General features: G+C 42.1%; 1 protein-coding gene across 1 annotated transcript in view; it reads left to right on the top strand.

The window, feature by feature from the left end:
* The window catches only part of LOC139275581 (uncharacterized), a 276054-nt gene that overhangs the window by 1463 nt on the left and 257120 nt on the right, over positions 1-17471 (top strand). The window contains exons 2-3 of the mRNA XM_070892751.1: positions 6724-6832; positions 10805-10909. Of these exons, the coding sequence (XP_070748852.1) occupies positions 6724-6832; positions 10805-10909 (214 nt within the window). The remainder of the gene's footprint in view (positions 1-6723; positions 6833-10804; positions 10910-17471) is intronic.

Below are 17471 nucleotides of genomic sequence, written 5' to 3'. Positions count from 1 at the left end.
CCCTCACCCCTCCCTCCCTCCCCCCCCCACTCCCCTCCCTCTCCCCCCCCTCCCCCTGCCCCTCACTCCCTCCCTCTCCCCTCCCTCTCCCCCTCCCTCTCCCCCTCCCTCTCCCTCCCTCTCCCCTCCCTCTCCCCTCCCTCTCCCCTCCCTCTCCCCTCCCTCTCCCCTCCCTCCTCCCCTCCCCTCCCTCCCTCCCTCCCCCCCCCTCTCCTCTCCCCCCCTCTCCTCCCCCCTCTCCTCCCCCCCCTCTCTCCCCCCCTCTCCTCCCCCCCCCCTCTCCTCCCCCCTCTCCTCCCCCCCCCCCTCTCCTCCCCCCCCTCTCCTCCCTCCCCCCTCTCCTCCCCCCCCTCTCCTCCCCCTCTCTCCCCCCCCCCTCTCTCCCCCCCCCTCTCTCCCCCCCCTCTCCTCCCCCCCCTCTCTCCCCCCCCCCTCTCTCTCCCCCCCCTCTCTCTCCCCCCCCCTCTCTCCCCCCCTCTCTCTCCCCCCCCTCTCTCCCCCCTCTCCCCCCCCCCTCTCTCCCCCCCCCCCTCTCTCCCCCCCCCTCTCTCCCCCCCCCCTCTCTCCCCCCCCCCCTCCCCCCCCCCTCTCCTCCCCCCCCCCCTCTCTCCCCCCCCCCCTCTCTCCCCCCCCCCCTCCCTCTCCCCCCCCTCTCTCCCCCCCCCCCTCTCTCCCTCTCTCTCTCTCCCTCTCCCTCTCCCTCTCCCCCCCTCCCTCTTCACCCCCCCCCCTCTCTACAATCTCTATTAAACGCATCATGCTATTGGTGTCAGCACGCACATTCCTTCTGATCATTATTATACAGCTATTTGTGGGAGCTTGATGTGTGCAAATTCGCTGCCGTGTTTCCTACATTACAACAGTGACTATCTTCAAAATGTACTTTATTGCCTGTAAACCACTTTGGGGGATCCTGAGGTCATTGTTGAAGGTTTCTGGCTATTTGAAATGAAATTTGGCACAGTTTATAGGATACAGGATAAACTCATGATGATGCAGATAGTAAGTTTATAAGAGGGCCCATTCAGTCACTACCATCAGATGCACAAATCATAGTGTTTGTTTCTGCTCTTCTGTGTTCATCTGCTTTAGGTCAACTATGCCCGATATATTTTATCCTGGTATAAAATAAATCTAATTTTTAAGATTTATTGGTTCTGTCACCTTTACTTTAAAATATGCAAGTTAGTACAATTATTCTTCCCATGTTGTCTCTGCCACTAGGTGTTGCTGTGAGCATACATTTAGATTAACTACCAATTTTATTTTAGTCCCTGCCTTGTTTTTGAGTTTTAAAGATGTTTCAAATAAAAAATAATTTTTTTTCTGTCTCTCAAATTTGTCTTGGTCTTTTTGGAGACCTTCCCCATGATTGTCTCCCAGTTTTTGAGGCTAAAATGTATTTGTTTTTTGAGGATGGAACTAGCAGGGTATAATGAAGAACCAGTAGATATGGTATATTTTGATTTCCAAAAGGCATTCGATAAGTTGCCACATAAAAGATTGCTACACAAGGTAAGGGCTCATGGGGTTGGCAGGGATAGAGGATTGGTTAACGGACAGAGAGTAGGGATGAACGGGTCATTTTCCGGTTGGCAGGCTGTAACGAGTGGGATGCCACAAGGATCAATGCTTGTGCCTCAGCTATTTGCAATCTATATTAATGACTTCGATGAAGGGACAGAATGCAATGCATCTAAATTTGCTGACAATACAAAATGTGAGGAAGACAAGAGCCCACAAAGGGATATAGACAGGAAGTGGGCAGTAAGGTGGCAGATTGAGTATAATGTGGGGAAATGAGAGATTATTCACTTTGGTAGGAAGAAGAGAAAAACAGAATATTTTTTAAATGGTGTGAAACTATTAAATGTTAGTGTTCAAAGAGATTTAGGTGGTTTTGTACAGGAAACACAATGTTCGCATGCAGGTACAGCAAGCTATTAGGAAAGCAAATGGCATGTTGGCCTTTATTGCAAGAGGGTTGGAGTACAAGAGTAAGGAAGTCTTGCTACAGTTGTACAAGACTTTGGTGAAACCACACCTCGAGTACTGTGCAAAGTTTTGATCCTCCTTATCTGAGGAAGGACATACTTGCCTTAGAGACGGTTCAACGGAAGTTCATTAGATTGATCCCTGGGATGAGAGGGTTGTCCTATGATGAGAGATTGAGTAGATTGGGTCTATATTCTCTGGTGTTTAGAAGAATGAGAGGTGATTGCATTGAAACATAAGATTCTGAGGGGGATTGACCAGGTAGATGCTGAGAAATTATTTCCCTTGGCTGGAGTCTCTAGAACTAGGGGGCACAGTCTCAGGATAAGGGGATGCCCTTTAAGACTGAGACGAGGGGGGACTTCTTCACTGAGAGGATTGTGAATCTTTGGAATTCTCTACCCGAAAGGTTTGTGGATGCTGAGTCATCGAGTGTGTTCAAGATAGGTTTTTGGACTCGAGGGAATCAAGAGATATGGATTCGGGTGGGAAAGTGGAGTTGAAGTTGAAAATCAGTCATGATCTTATTGAATGTGGAGCAGGCTTGAAGGGCCATATTAACTACTCCTGTGCTTAATTCTTGTGTTATGTTCTTAATCTGAAAAATACTCCCAAAAACTAAAATAATGAAGCAGTCCATGCCCACATGCAGGAAGACCTGGACAACATCGAGGCTTGGACTCATAAAAACATAAGAAATAGGAGCAGGAGTAGGCCATTCATCCCCTCTAGTCTGCTCCGCTGATCTTTTACCTCCACTCCACTTTCCTGCACTATCCCCATATCCCTTGATTCCCTTAATATCCAAAAATCAATCTGTCGATCTCTGTCTTGAATATACTCCACAGTCCTCTGGGGTAGAAAATTCCAAAGATTCGCCACCTTCTGAGTGAAGAAATTTCGCATCATCTCAGTCTTAAATGACCGAGCCCTGAGTCTGACCCCATCGTCTGAGACTATGACCCCTGGTTCTAAACTCCCCAGCCAGGGGAAACATCCTCCCTGCATCTACCCTGTCCAGCCCGATAATTTTGAATGTTTCAATGAGATCACTTCTCATTTTTTTAAACTCTAGAGAATATAGGCCTAGTCTATTCAATCTCTCCTCACAGGACAATCCCCCTATCCCAGGAATCAGTCTGGTGAACCTTTGTTGCACTCCCTCTATGGCAAGTATATCCTTCCTTTGGTAAGGAGTCCAAAACTGTACACAATACTCCAGGTATGGTGTCAACAGGGCCCTATATAATTGCAGTAAGACGTCTTTACTCTTATACTCAAATCCTCTTGTAATAAAGGCCAACATACTATTTGCTTTTTTAATTGCTTGCTGTACCTGCATGTTAATTTTCAGTGATTTGTGTGCAAGGATACCCAGCTCCCTCTGAACACCAACATTTCCCAATCTCTCACCATTTAAAAAAAATACTCTGCTTTTCTATTTTTCCTGATAAGCGAAATTAGTCCCACACAAAGGCAATGACTATCTCCAACCAGTGAGAGCATAACCCTCTCCCTATGACATTCAATGGCATTACCATCACCAAATCCCCACTAACAACATCCTGGGGGTCACCAGTGACCAGAAGCTTAACTCACCAGTCTCATAAATGCTGTTCATGTCACAGTCTGAGTATTCTGTGGTGAGTGGTTCACCTGACTCCCCAAAGCTACTCCACCAGCTACCAGGCACAAGTCACGTATGTGATGGAATACTCTGCATCGACCTGGATGGGTGTAGCTTCGACAACAACACAAGAAGCTCGACATTATCTTAGACAAATCAGGCCACTTAATTGGGTCCCCATCCATCAGTTTAAACATCCTCTTCCTCCACCACTGGTGCACTGTAGCTACGGTGTGTCGTGCAAAAGGATACACTGCAGCAACTCGCTAAGGGTTCTTCGGCAGCACCCCTCAAATCAGTGACCTCCACCACCAAGAAGGAAAAATGCTGCAGCTGCATGGGAACGCCATCACCTCCAATCTCCCCTCCAAGTCAAACGCCATCCTGACTTGGATATATATCACCATTCCTTCATCGTCTCTGGGTCCAAGTCCTAACAGCATTGTCGGAGCACCTTCACCACATGGACTGCAGTGGTCCAAGAAGTTTAACCACTACCCTCTCGACACCAAATGGGGATGGGCAATAAATGCTGGCTTTGCCAGTGACACATCCTGAGAATTAATTAAAACAAAACAAATTTTAAAATTGGCAATAAAAGCTGACTTTAATGATCCTTATTTACATGTTACACTCATAGACACGACTATTTGTCGGAGGATATGAGGGGAACATATTCCTCTTCACTGTCTCCACTGCTCCATCAACCATTTCTCTGGTGTAAGTTATATCCTGTCCACTGAAGCTGCAACTGCCCCACTAACCTTTGATCTTTATATTGGATTAGGAGTTTGCTGTTTTTAAAGCTTTGTATGTATTCATTTTAGGAAGAAACACTGCAGACTTATTGTGACCAAAGGGGATGTTTAAAGCGTTCATTCTTCTCGACTAAACTCTGGGGGAAATAATTTATTGGAAAGTATTCTTGGACAGTTAACATTGACCTTAATTGTCAAAGTGCAGTTTTTCTGACACAAATATTGTATCTGGTTATTTGCTGTAGACTACCCTTACAAAACTGTACCTTAAATTGTAGTTAGTATTCTGGGCTGCCTATAGCTTGAACCTCTCCAAAATGTCCTAACTTTATTTTTTATTGAGAAACTAAAGTTTTAGTTTAAGTGAATGACTATGAATGGAGCAGCTTTTTGTGTAATTATTCATTGCCTGCAATGCTGGTTTGCTGGACACGGGTATAAGCCAAGCCTAGGCATGGAGACTAGAGCCCACAGCATTGCTCTCAAACTAATTTTTCTGATGGTAATGCTTTTTAAGTTTCAGCTCCTGGTGGTGGGAGTGTGAGGATGCATATGGTTTGGTCTGTTTGCTAATTGTGTAAAAGTTGTCATAAATGTAAAGCTGGTTTATTATTGTCCCAATTTTTTTGTTCTTGCGAACAATAGTGAATGGAGGAAAAATACACTCCAAAGAAGTAAAAACAAGAGTTAGCCATTTGGTACATTAAACAAACTCTGTAATTGCCATCCTAATTGAAAACATTTATTGACTTCTGGTCTTGAAACTGTTCAAGCCACTTAGTCAGTTTCTAAATTAAGCAACACTTCTGAAGGTAGCAAACAGGAATAATCAACTGCCTCATTTCAAAAGCAGTCTGGTCACAGTAAAATAGAAGTGTCTGTCATCCATGAGAAGCCTTGTGAGAAGTCCCATGCTATCAATTTGAACTCTTACGTTTGTATAATGTTAAACATGGAGTTGACAACTTTTCTATAGCACTCATCAAATGCAGGAAGACATCTCCAAATGTTAAGGAAGTATAGTAACAGTGGTCACTGATCAAGAAAAGAAAAGCTAGAAGATTAGGGTGGGAGTAGTGGAAGATAATATTGTTGAAAGCAGGGAGGGAGATAGCAAGCTGGATCCAGGCAGGGAGTTTCAGGTGAATTGTGGAGCATAGGGAAAAGAGTAACCAGGAGTTGGAGGAGTGGTAGCCTTATGTAAAAGTGATCCAAAGGCAGTATCAGCAAGTAGTATCCGTCACTGAACAAAAAGGATGTATAGCAACTGGAGTAGGCCATTCAGCCTCTTCCGCCATTCAATTAGAGGATTACTGGCTTGTACCTTAACTCCAACGACACACTAAATATATTCAAAAAGGAGTTAGATGTAATCCTTACTACTAGGGGGATCAAGGGGTATGGCGAGAAAGCAGGAATCGGGTACTGAAGTTGCATGTTCAGCCATGAACTCACTGAATAGCGGGCTCGAAGGGCCGAATGGCCTACTCCTGCATCTATTTTCTATGTTTCTATAATCTTTCATACCCTTGCCTAACAAAAATCTATCCAGCTTTGTTTTGGAATTTTCAGTTGACCTAGCCTCAACAGCTTTTTGAGGTAGAGAGCTTTGGATTTCCACTACCCCGTGTGTGAAGAAGTGCTTCCTGAAATCACCTCTGGATGGCCTAGCTCTAAATTTAAGGACATGGCCTAGCTCTAAATTTAAGGACATGGCCCCTTTATCTGGACTCCCCCAACAGAGGAAATAGTTTCTCTCTCGACCCTATCAAATCCTTTCATCATCTTAAGCACCTCAGATGTCATTAAAATGTGATGAGTCACTGGGCTAAAAGGATGCAGAAAGCAAATGAGTCACAGATTTGAAAGAAACTTTATTTATATAATACCATATCATGTCCTCAGTACCTCCGAAAGTGCTTACAACCAATGGATCACATTTTGAAATGCAGTCACTGTAGTTACTGGGAACATTCAGCAGGGTTATGCACAGCAGGGTGCCAAGAAATGATCGGCATAGACTTGTTGGGCCGAATGGCCTGTTTCTGTGCTGTAAATTCTATATGTAAAGATTAACAGGACAATCTGATAGTGGTTTTAGTTAGGGGGGCATTGCTGCACAGGACACCAGGAGAACATTGATCTCATTTGAATAGTGTCATAGGATTTTTACATCCACTTGGAACAGATAGTTGGGACCTCGGTTTAACATCCCATGGAAAAGACGATGCAACACTCCGTCAGTACTGCACTGACGTGTCAGTCCAGATTGTGTTAAAGTTGAAGTCCATAGTGGGGCTTGAATAAATGGGAATATTACATGACTGTATGTATTTTCTTTAGTGGGATGTCATTAAAATGTGGATTTTGCAAGCAGACAAAGGAGGAAGTATTCAGTGGAGAACTGCTGCTTTCTCGGGATAGTCAACTGGTCGTTCACCGCAGATGTCTGGTAAGTGTATTTTGTAATGGTTTTGGCATACAGAGTAAAAACATGATATCATCTTTGTTTAAAGCTTTTATATTAATTTGGTTTCCCAGAAATGCATGGAGTGAGCCTTTAGCTTAGTGGTAGCATTTCCGCCGTTGAGCCAGGAGGTGCGGGAGTCTGCTGCAGACGGTCCCAAGTGCAGACCGGATCTCCGGCTCTGAATTCTGGGTTGACATTCAGTGGGATGTTCGTGTCCAGTCGGTATGGGTGCACCCACCACCACCACCACCCCCGACCATCTCCATCCATCGTGTGGGTTGTGGAGCCCATAAAACCCTCCTGTCGTATCGGCTGGTATAGAGACGGTTACGGCCGTGGAAGGAACATTAACTTTGCAGCCTGTCAGACTGTTAATCAGTCTGCGAATCCTCTCACTGCTTCACACAGTTCTCCAAGGGAAGTGAGAGAAGATACGAGAACAAGAACAGACACCATTACTATCTGAGAACAGTCTGAGTTCACAAGATAGATATGTATGAGAGAGCATTTTTCACAGCATCTGGCTGTTTTTTGAAATGGCCCCAGAGCTTTTGCATCTAATACTTGGACATCCACTTCACCTGTTGATTATTCACTGTGTGAAGTACTGATAATCCTAAATTTGCTTTTTGGTATTTGCTCCTCTGTCTGACTATCATACTGAAAATGTTTCAAATGAAACTGACTCCTGCTGTAAAATGGTTCACATGGTGCTGGAAGCCTTCTCGAACCTTGCACAAGTATTCATTCTTTTAGTACAGGACCATATTCTTTTTCCTTCTCCTGAAACTGGAGACATAGAGGCCAACTGTTATTTCTCCACTTACTATCTGACTGAGGTCAACTAATTCATCACAAATCAAACTTGGGATCTTTGTGTTGTGCATGGCTCATTACCAAACCACATGGCATATTTGCCTAACGTGCTATTGGGGGAGTCACTGATGCACACTTTTGTGACTCACCTGCAACTAGCCTGCAGCATTCATTAATCATTTGATTAACTAGGATGCTAGGGAGTTCACAACATGTAGCAATCCTTTATCACTCACAAATGCTAGTCAGCCTTGTAGTACATATAATCAAAGTCCATAATAAGAGTAAAATATAGATGCGCAAAATACGTTTATAACTTGTGGAAGTTTCTAATTTGTGTGTTCCAGTTGACTTGTTTGGTAGAAGTCTTTGGGCCAGGAAATCCCTGGTTATGAGCTCATAATCTAGGCTGTCAGTCCAGTAACTGTTACTGAGTAAGTGCAGCATTGTTGAGACCCCGTCCTTCGGATAAAGCATTAAACCAAAGCCGCATCTGCCACAGTATGTCAAAGACATTCATTGTATGAAACACATTGAGATATTTCAATGTGATAAGTTGTCATATGAATGTGATCTATTTAGGCTGTATTTCACTTCTCTTCAAATGAGTTTACAGCTAAGTACAGTTTCCATAGGCAGGCTTATGCCTCCTGTGATCAGCAACATGTATCGCATTTATGCTTGAACATGAGTAGAATTCCAAAAGATTAACTATTGTCTTTTTACTTCATATCAGAGTTTATGGAGGCTGGCCACGATGTAGTTGTCCTTCTTGAAAAGTGTAAAACACCATGCTGTCAGACCATTTGGTTGAGGTTAAACCCAGCAGTCAGATTTATTTACAAGATTTACAGTTACACAGAAACACACCTCCCAGAAAAATCTGCAATACAAATGATTAACTTGCACATTTACAGTCAACTGACAATTCACAGTTGTTTTCTGTACCAACAAAATTTGAATTATCCAATAATTTAAGTTAATCAATGAAAGTTAAACAGCAAAGTGGAAATTTAGGGTTTAAAAAGAACGATCAGATTGTTTGAACGAAGTGACTTTGAATTAAGAGTAGACTAGAGCCCCACTACAGTCAGCCCCAGTGAGCGAAGGCAAGACATTTGGTCTCTGAATACTGTGTTGACATCCAGCAGGGTATGCACGTCTGGTGTAAGCGATTGGCAACCCCCGCACATTGTAAAGTCAGGTGTTCTGGCAGAGAGTTGAGTCAGGCCACTGACTTGTCCGCATAAAAAGGGACTGATTGTAAAGATATGAGTTGCCTCGTGCCGCTGGCCACAAAGAGGAGAAAGAAGAGTAACAATCTAATATTTTGGGCTGGAGAGGAGCCTTGTGACATCCAGCCTACCCATTTGTGATTCTATAACTAATGGGATTCAGTTTACGAACTAAAATTCATCCAGTCTGTTTTTGAAAGCTGTCTTGATTTTCATGGCAATTTGTTGAACATTTCGAACTTCTCCCTCCTGCCCCCCAGTTGACATTTTTTTGCCGATATCTTCCATTTTCTTTTGGCATCCTTAATTTTAAACTGTGTCACCCAGTCCTTCAATCCTAAGCCTGACAGAAACTGTTCTAGATCTAATCAATATCTGAAAAGTTTATAAAGACATGTGTCAATTCTCCCCTCATCCTTCTCTCTTCAAAAGTCACAGGGTAAAATATCTTTTCTCACAACTCGGGCCTTTTTAAGTTCAGGAATCGACTTGATGACATTTTCCTGGATTCCCTCTTTCTGTAATACAGAGACCAAAACTAAACACCGTACACCCCAGGTGAGGTCTTGCCATGGCCAGATAAAACATCAAAATCATGTCCTTTTGACTTGCAAGTAACATCCCATTCCAACATTTTATTTGCTTTCTTGACGATCTGTGAATAGAGAATTGACAGTTTTAACAATATATCCACCAAAACTTGTAAGTATCTTTGTTGCCATGCCAACATTTAACATTTAATCCGTACTCTTGGTTCTATTGAATCTCGTGACTTTACAATTCCTTGTGTTGAACACCATCTGCTCATTGATTTAGCCTGTCAACAAAGATACCTTGCTACTGACAATTTGGTACCATTGGTAAACTTAGTCACCTTAGGCAATATTTTGGTCCTGTAAGTCATGAGTGAAAATTATAAACAATAGCAGTCCCAACAACACCACTTGTGCAAGTCACCTGGCAACTCTCAAATCTCCTCATTCACCACATCTCTTCACTTTAAACCTCCTATTTGACCCTGAGATGAGCTTCTGACCACATATCCGCTCCATCACCAAGACCGCCTACTTCCACTTCCGTAACATTGCCCATCTCCGCCCTGCTTCAGCGCATCTGCTGCTGAAACTCGCGTCCATGCCTTTGTTACTTCTAGACTTGACTAATCCAGTGCTCTCCTGGCCTGCCTCCCATCTTCCATCCTCCATAAACTTGAACTCGTGCAAACCTCTACTGTCGGTATCCTAACTCGCACCAAGTCCCATTCACCCATCACTTCTGTGCTCGCTCACCTACATTGACTCTTGGTCCTCGTTTTTAACATTCCCATCCTTGTTTTGAAATCCCTCCATGGCTTTTCCCCTCCTTACCTTTTGTAACCTCCTCCAGCCCTACAGTCCTACGAAATCACTGCACTTATTTAATTCTCGCCCCTTGTGCATCCCCAATTTTAATTGCTCCACCATTGGCGGCTGTGCCTTAAGCTGCCTGGGCCCTCGGGTCTGGAATGTCCTCCCTAAGCCTCTCCGCCTCGCTATCTCTCTCTCCTTCTTTAAGATGCTCTTAAAAACCTGACTCTTTCCTGTCCTAATATCTCCTTCTGTGGCTCAATGTCAAATTTTGTTTGATATTCCTCCTGTGAAGCCCCTTGGGAAGTTTTACTATGTTAAAGGCGCTATATAATATCAAGTTGTGTTGTTGAACCCATTTGTTTCCTTACTTTATTGACTGCAACGTTCTCCAAGTGCATTGGACTAATTTCCGTATAAAACTGTTTGCTGACTATTTTAAAAGTTTCACCTTCTTTCTTCTTGTTGCCTCTCCAGTCAAGGGACAGTTATTTGTGGTGCTAAGATGTTAGTTATGTGGTTCGTTGAACTGACAGTTTTACTTTTTTTTTCCCCAGTTATTTTCTTCTGTACCCAAGACGTCCAAAACGTCAAAGAATGAAAATCTTTGCGGAATTTCAGTGCCCGATATTAAAAAGGAATTACGGAAAGTCATTGGAAAGGTTTATTTTTCATTTTGAGAATATTCAAAAATCTAGCAGTTTTCAATTTATCTTGTGTGTTGCAAGTACCACTTTGGTCTCTTAATAGGAACATGACATAAATAACATGAAAAGGATAGTACAGGATCTATTTATGTAAAAGACTGGAAGCAGCAAAGTTTGCAGTACATTTCTCAATATTTTTGAAGGTGGGGAAGATTTAATCGAGGCGTTCAAAATTATGAAGGGTTTTGATAGATTGAGTAAAGAGAAACTGTTTCCACTGGCAAGAAGGTTGGTAACGAGAGGATGGAGATTTAAGTTGATTGGCAAAAGAACCAGAGGGTAGATGAGAATTTTTTTTAAACGTAGTGAGTTGTTATGATCTGGAATGCTCTGCCTGAAAGGGTGGTGGAAGCAGATTCAATCGCAACTTTCAAAAGGAAATTGGATATTGAAAGGGAAGAGGATATCCGATCAGGGCACAGTCAAAAAGAGAGTACCAGCTTAAAATATAAGCAATTTTAGAAACGGGGAAAGGCCATTAACTCCAACAAGCCATTTTCCAGATATCAGCCCCACTGAACTACCTTTTCACCGTATCCCTCAATCCCCCTTTTCAACAGTTATCCAAGCAGTGGATTACATTTATCTAAAAGTATAGTATATAATGATGCAGTGGTCCTCCAAACCCAAATTCTACTGCAGGATAGTTTCTTTCATGACTTGAATAGTGTCACATGGCCAGTAGAAGTATTTGCAACAATCTGCAGTCGATCGCTTCAGCAGAGCGTGGCCTCAAGTTGAAGAACTTGCTATGCAGCAATGCCCAGCTTATCCTATGCATGTGCAGACAGAGTTGTTGCCTAGAATTTGGGACCACTTGGAAGTGATGCTGAAGAGTTTTAATAGATTCCAGCAGAGCCTCAATGTATCGTTTCTAAGGTAGCTCAATCGCCTTTCAAGGAAGGCAGTTACTTTTTGTTGGAGGAGGCTTCTTGCCTAGGTTCAAAAGAGTCATCCAAAGAACAGTATAGTCTGAAAAGGAATAGTACTCTGCTTTTGCTTCTATGCCAGTAATAATTTGTCATTGTTGTCTCTCCAGTAATAGCAAAGATGTCAGTAGGGGATTATGTCCAATATTTTAAAAATAACTGGACCTTGAAATGTGTATGGATGGGTGAGGAACATTGTCTGGGAAAGGTGTTTCCTACATTTCACCTGGATTGCTCAGAGGTTCCAGTGGCTGACCATTTGAGGACAGAACGTACACTTACCGAAGAATCTTTGGTTTCAGAACTGGAGAATCTCTTGCTTCATCAGACCAAAGAGGTTTTCTTAAGCTCAGGAAACTTGGGGGTCTTCTTCCCATTTTTGACGCAAAAGAGTCGTATAAGGATTTTAACCCATTGTGAACCCAAGATCTTTCAGTTGTACTCTAGGTGGTTAGTCTGAGAAGTTGGCTGGTAGAGTTAACTTCAGACTGTATTCTTTAACACTGGGATATGAGAATGTAAAGACCGGTTAGCCTAACATCTGTCGTTGGGACAATGCTGGAGTCCATTATTAAGGAAGCAGTAGTAGGACATTTGGAAAACCATAATTCAATCAAGCAGAGTCAGCATGGTTTTATGAAAAGAAAATCATATTTGACAAATTTGCTGGAGTTCTTTGAGGATGTAACGAGCAAGGTGGATAAAGGGGAACCAGTAGATGTGGTGTATTTGGATTTCCATAAGGCATTCGATAAGGTGCCATATAAAAGGTTACTGCACAAGATAAAAGTTGACGGGATTGGAGGTAATATATTAGCATGGATAGAGGATTGGCTAACTAACACAAAACAGAGTCGGGATAAATGGGTCAGTCTCTAGTCGGGTGCCGCACGGATCAGTGCTGAGGCCTTAACTATTTACAATCTATATTAATGACTTGGATGAAGGAACTGAGTGTAATGTAGCCAAGTTTGCTGATGATACAAAGATGAGTGGTAAAGCAAATTGTGAGGAGGACACAAAAAATCTGCAAAGGGAGAAAGACAGGCTAAGTGAATGGGCAAAAATTTGGCAGATGGCATACAATGTGGGGAAATGTGAGGTATAACAGTTTTGGTCTCCTTACTTAAGGAGGGATATACTTGCATGGGAGGCAGTTCAGAGAAGGTTCACTAAGTTGATTCCTGAGATGAAAGGGTTGACTTATGAAGAAAGGTTGAGCAGGTTGGGTCTGTACGCATTGGAGTTCAGAAGAATGAGCGGTGATCTTATCGAAACATATAAGATAATGAGAAGGCTCGACAAGGTAGATGCAAAGAGGGTACTTCCACTCATAGGGGAAACAAAATCTACGGGGCATAGTCTCAGAATAAGATTAAAACTGAGATGAGCAGGAATTTCTTCTCAGAGGGTTGTAAATCTTTGGAATTTTCTGCCCCCAGAGAGCTGTGGAGGCTGGGTCATTGAATATATTTAAGGTGGAAATAGACAGATTTTAGAGCGATAAGGGAGTAAAGGGTTATGGGGAGCGGACAAGGAAGTGGGGCTGAGTCCATGATCAGATCAGCCATGATCTTATTAAATGGCGGAGCAGACCCGAGGATGTCAAATGACCTCCTCCTGCTCCTGTCTCTTATGTTCTTATGTAAGTAAACTACCAATACAGAGTTCTCCAGGTCAGCCCCAGAGGATTCATAAATATGTTGATCTTGGCAGCTTTCTTACAACATGTTCTTTTTTTTTATCCATATTTAAATATTTGTCCCACCTGAGCTTCCTCTGAACACTTCACTGGACAGCAACCGGAGCAGATACTGAGTATATAAGGAGCCCAGTCCCCCTTGTCATTGATAGAGACCTCAACGAATGCATGATCTAGCTATCTTGGGTTCTAAATAGCTCTGGGTATTGTCTGGCTGAAATTAGACTGCTTCATGGCTGTAACTGGAATTCTCCACCCTGCATACGGGTTTCAGGCTTATTGTGCTATGTGAATGTTGCTAATGCATCTTTGTAGTAATGGGTGTAAGACTCCTCATGAGGTTGTTGCATCTAAACTGCATTGAACAACAGACCCTGATGTACTCCTCTTCATACCAGGACTTTTCTGTTAATTAGGAGGCAATCAATGCTTTAATATTGTGGTCTCAATATATAGCTGCCACATTTGCTGCTATTTCAGCAATAAGTAGAAAAAGGCTTACAAACTTTCTTGCTCCGATTCATTCTCTTTACTTACATTTGTGCAACATTAAAAAGTTTCTTTATTGATAATGACAATATTTACTATAGATACAACTTCACTTATCCCATGGTTGAATTTTGGGCTCACTGGGAAGAGGAAAGGTATCTTAGGAAATTGAATACTTTCCCCCCCCATTTGGGCACCCAGTGTCGGCATTAAGCACTCTCCGTTCAAGGGCAGCACAAAATAAACACTCGTTGCTATGCTTTAACAATGTGCTTCAGCAGGCCAGTCTCTGCTGCACCACTCTCTCATTTTCTGTTCCCACACCAGCTATTCTGTGATTTTTCTAAGTGAGATTGCCAATTAATGCTAAAAGTAGTTTTAAGCTATGGGCCTGTAACCCAGCCAGTAGCTGTTGTGTTGAGACTGCCCAACCATCTTTCACATAGGATTCCTGCATTCCCAGACAGAGCGAGGGAGACTTTAATCTCGCCAGCAAGGGTTAGATTTAAACCAATGTTCCAGAGATGAGAGACCCTATACTACTCCACTTTGCCACTCCCTCCCGAGCTTAGTCTATTCTTTTTAAAGGGACTGAGGTACACTTCCATAATGAGACTATATATAGAGTGGAACTGAGGAATGCAATATGATATATGTTGCATACTTAAAGGGACAATAGCGCCCTCCAATTTTGGATGGCGACTCATTCATTTCTTGGTAGAATGAGATTATTTATTAATTGGTGATTTTCTTAATGTACGCGTAGTATAAGTATGTACGTTCTGAAATTATTGCACTTTTTTGTCATTCAACAATAATAATTTATTGGCATGTGTGAGAAAATAAAATTGAGAGAAAACAGAACCAAGAACATCAGAAAACCATGAAATGCAGGTAATGTAGATCTAAGAGCATTTAAATTGGACTGTCAGTGTAGAACTAGAGGTCACAAATACAACATGAATAAGCATCATACAAGAAAAGAGGTGAAAAAAAAAAGTTTTTTGCCTACAGCTATTAGCAAAAGAGCAATAAATATTGGAGATTGCAGGTTATAGAAATGTTTAGTCAGAGGCGACTTCATAACACATTGACCAGAGTTTAATAATGGCGCAGTAAACGTGTTAGAATGTTTAAAGAGGATTTAAAAAGTCAATCTATTCCAGCAAGAAGGAAGAATGAGGATAGGCAATATAATTTTTTTTATCACAGCAAGTTGTTATCGTCTGGAATGCACGGCCAGAAAGGTTCAGCGGAAGCAGGTTAAATAATAACTTTCAAAGAGCAATTGAATAAATACTTGAAAGGGAAAAATTCACAGGGCTATAGGGAAAGAGTAGGGGAGTGGGACTAATTGGATAGCTCTTTCAAAGAGCCAGCACAGGCACGGTGAACCGAATGGCGGCCGCCTGTGCTGTATCATTCTATGATTCCACTTCAGCTTCAGTTTCAATCCCTCTGACAGGTACCAGTGTGTATAACTCTATCCTGATTGTTTCATTAATTAGATAGTTTCTCTATTGAGCATGTGTTAGTGCCTTGATGATTTCAAAGTTTGTCTCACTCTCCTGAGCTACATTAACCATTTCATGTGCTGTTATCAAATAACTGAGCATGTCTGAGATGCAGAAAAAAAATTAATTGACTCAGAGTGATTGCTCATTTTGTGTCAAAAGGGAAAATGTTGGATGTTTTAAGATGATTTAAAAAGTCAGTCTATTCCAGCACTCCTTTTTTTTAACATTTTTAATGGTCAAGCAAATGTGAGAGCAAGGGGGATCTTAATCTTATCTCTATATCTGAACAACGGACAGTTTGGAAAAGCAAGGGCCGAGAACAAAAAATCATCCAGGTCTGGGGAACAGGATAAACATTTTGCCAAAGCACTTGCTGTACGAAACAAAGCTTGTAGCACTGAGACAAAGGCTGAAAAGATTATAAGCTGGGTAAATACCTAAATGTGGCCTCAACCAAACGTGCAGTAACTACATATTATGTAATATGCAGGCCAAGGTTGTATTACAGTATCAGAAATGAATCAGGTCCCCTTTAACTTCAGAGCGTTCTCGAGGGTCAGGAGCAATGTAGCCATGTGGAGGGCCTGCAGGGCTGGTCACTCCTGGACTTGTGGTGTTCTCTGACATGAGAGAGCCTTCTCAGCAAATAATACAACCTGGGAGCCAGATTGTATTATTTGCATGACGTTTAATATAAATGTAAGGCCAAATCAGTCACTGTAATACAGCTTGTTATTATAAAAAACACTCATTCATGACCATAAGTGGAGTTATTGTCACCGGACTAACAACCCTTTGTTGCGACGGTAACAATAAGAAATCCGCCAACAAAATGTAAGTAGATAGTGTTTTGCTTTACTATCTTTTGGGACCAGCAGAAATGTTGCAGAGCACTTTATTAGATGATTAGATTAGTGAACAAAAGAAAAGAAAGATCGTTGATCTATATAAGTACCTTTCATGACCTCAAGGCCTCCCTACAAGCTTTAAAAGCCAGTTAAGTACTTTTTTGAAGTGTAGTCACTGTTGTTATGTAGGGAAATGCTGCAACCAATTTGCACACAGCAAGGTCCCACAAACAGCAATGAGATGATGACCAAAAAAATCTGTTTTCGTGACGTTGAATGATAGATAAATGTTGGCCTGGACACTGGGGAGAACTCCCTTGCTTTTCTTCGAATAGTACCAAGGGATCTTTTACATCTACCTGAGAGAGAAGACGGGGTCTTGCTTTAACATCTCATCTGAAAAACTACACCTTCACCAGTGCAGCACTCCCTCGATATTGCCCTGAAGTAGAAGACAGAGAGTAGGAATAAAGAGTGTGACAAGTGATGTTCCTCAGGGATCTGTATTGGGGCCTCAGCATTTCACCATATAAATGATTTGGTTGAAGGAATAGAGAGTTGTTTAGCCTAATTTGAAGATGACAGTAGGGAAGAATCCATGGTAGGGCACAGTGTAGATTATCTGTGGAAGGAGTAGACCCAATGGCGGAAACGGCTGTTTCTCATTCAATACTTATGTGGCACAGACTATCTTAGCAATATACCACAGTAATGGTGACATTTCTGAAAAGTTGCTTATTTAGTGAATAACATTTTGGGGCAAATGTGTCAGTGAAGTTTAATTTACCACAAATGTCTGAATGATAGAAATTAATCTTTAGAAAGTAACTAAATACGTATATTAGTATGAACGACGGGTTCATTAACTTTAAAAAGAGTGTTTGACTCTTTTTTTGGTTTGCCTTTTTATATTAAATAACAACTAAAGCTGCCTTGATCTATTTTAATTTTTAATCCGATTGTCGTCCAGTTGGATTATTGTACAGTTTGACTTTGAAGATTCAAGAGAACGATTTTTGTTGACTTTTTCTG

The sequence above is a fragment of the Pristiophorus japonicus genome, chromosome 11 (genome assembly GCF_044704955.1).
Source record: "Pristiophorus japonicus isolate sPriJap1 chromosome 11, sPriJap1.hap1, whole genome shotgun sequence".
Classification (NCBI taxonomy): Eukaryota; Metazoa; Chordata; class Chondrichthyes; family Pristiophoridae; genus Pristiophorus; species Pristiophorus japonicus.
This window is presented reverse-complemented; position numbering and strand designations above follow the sequence as displayed.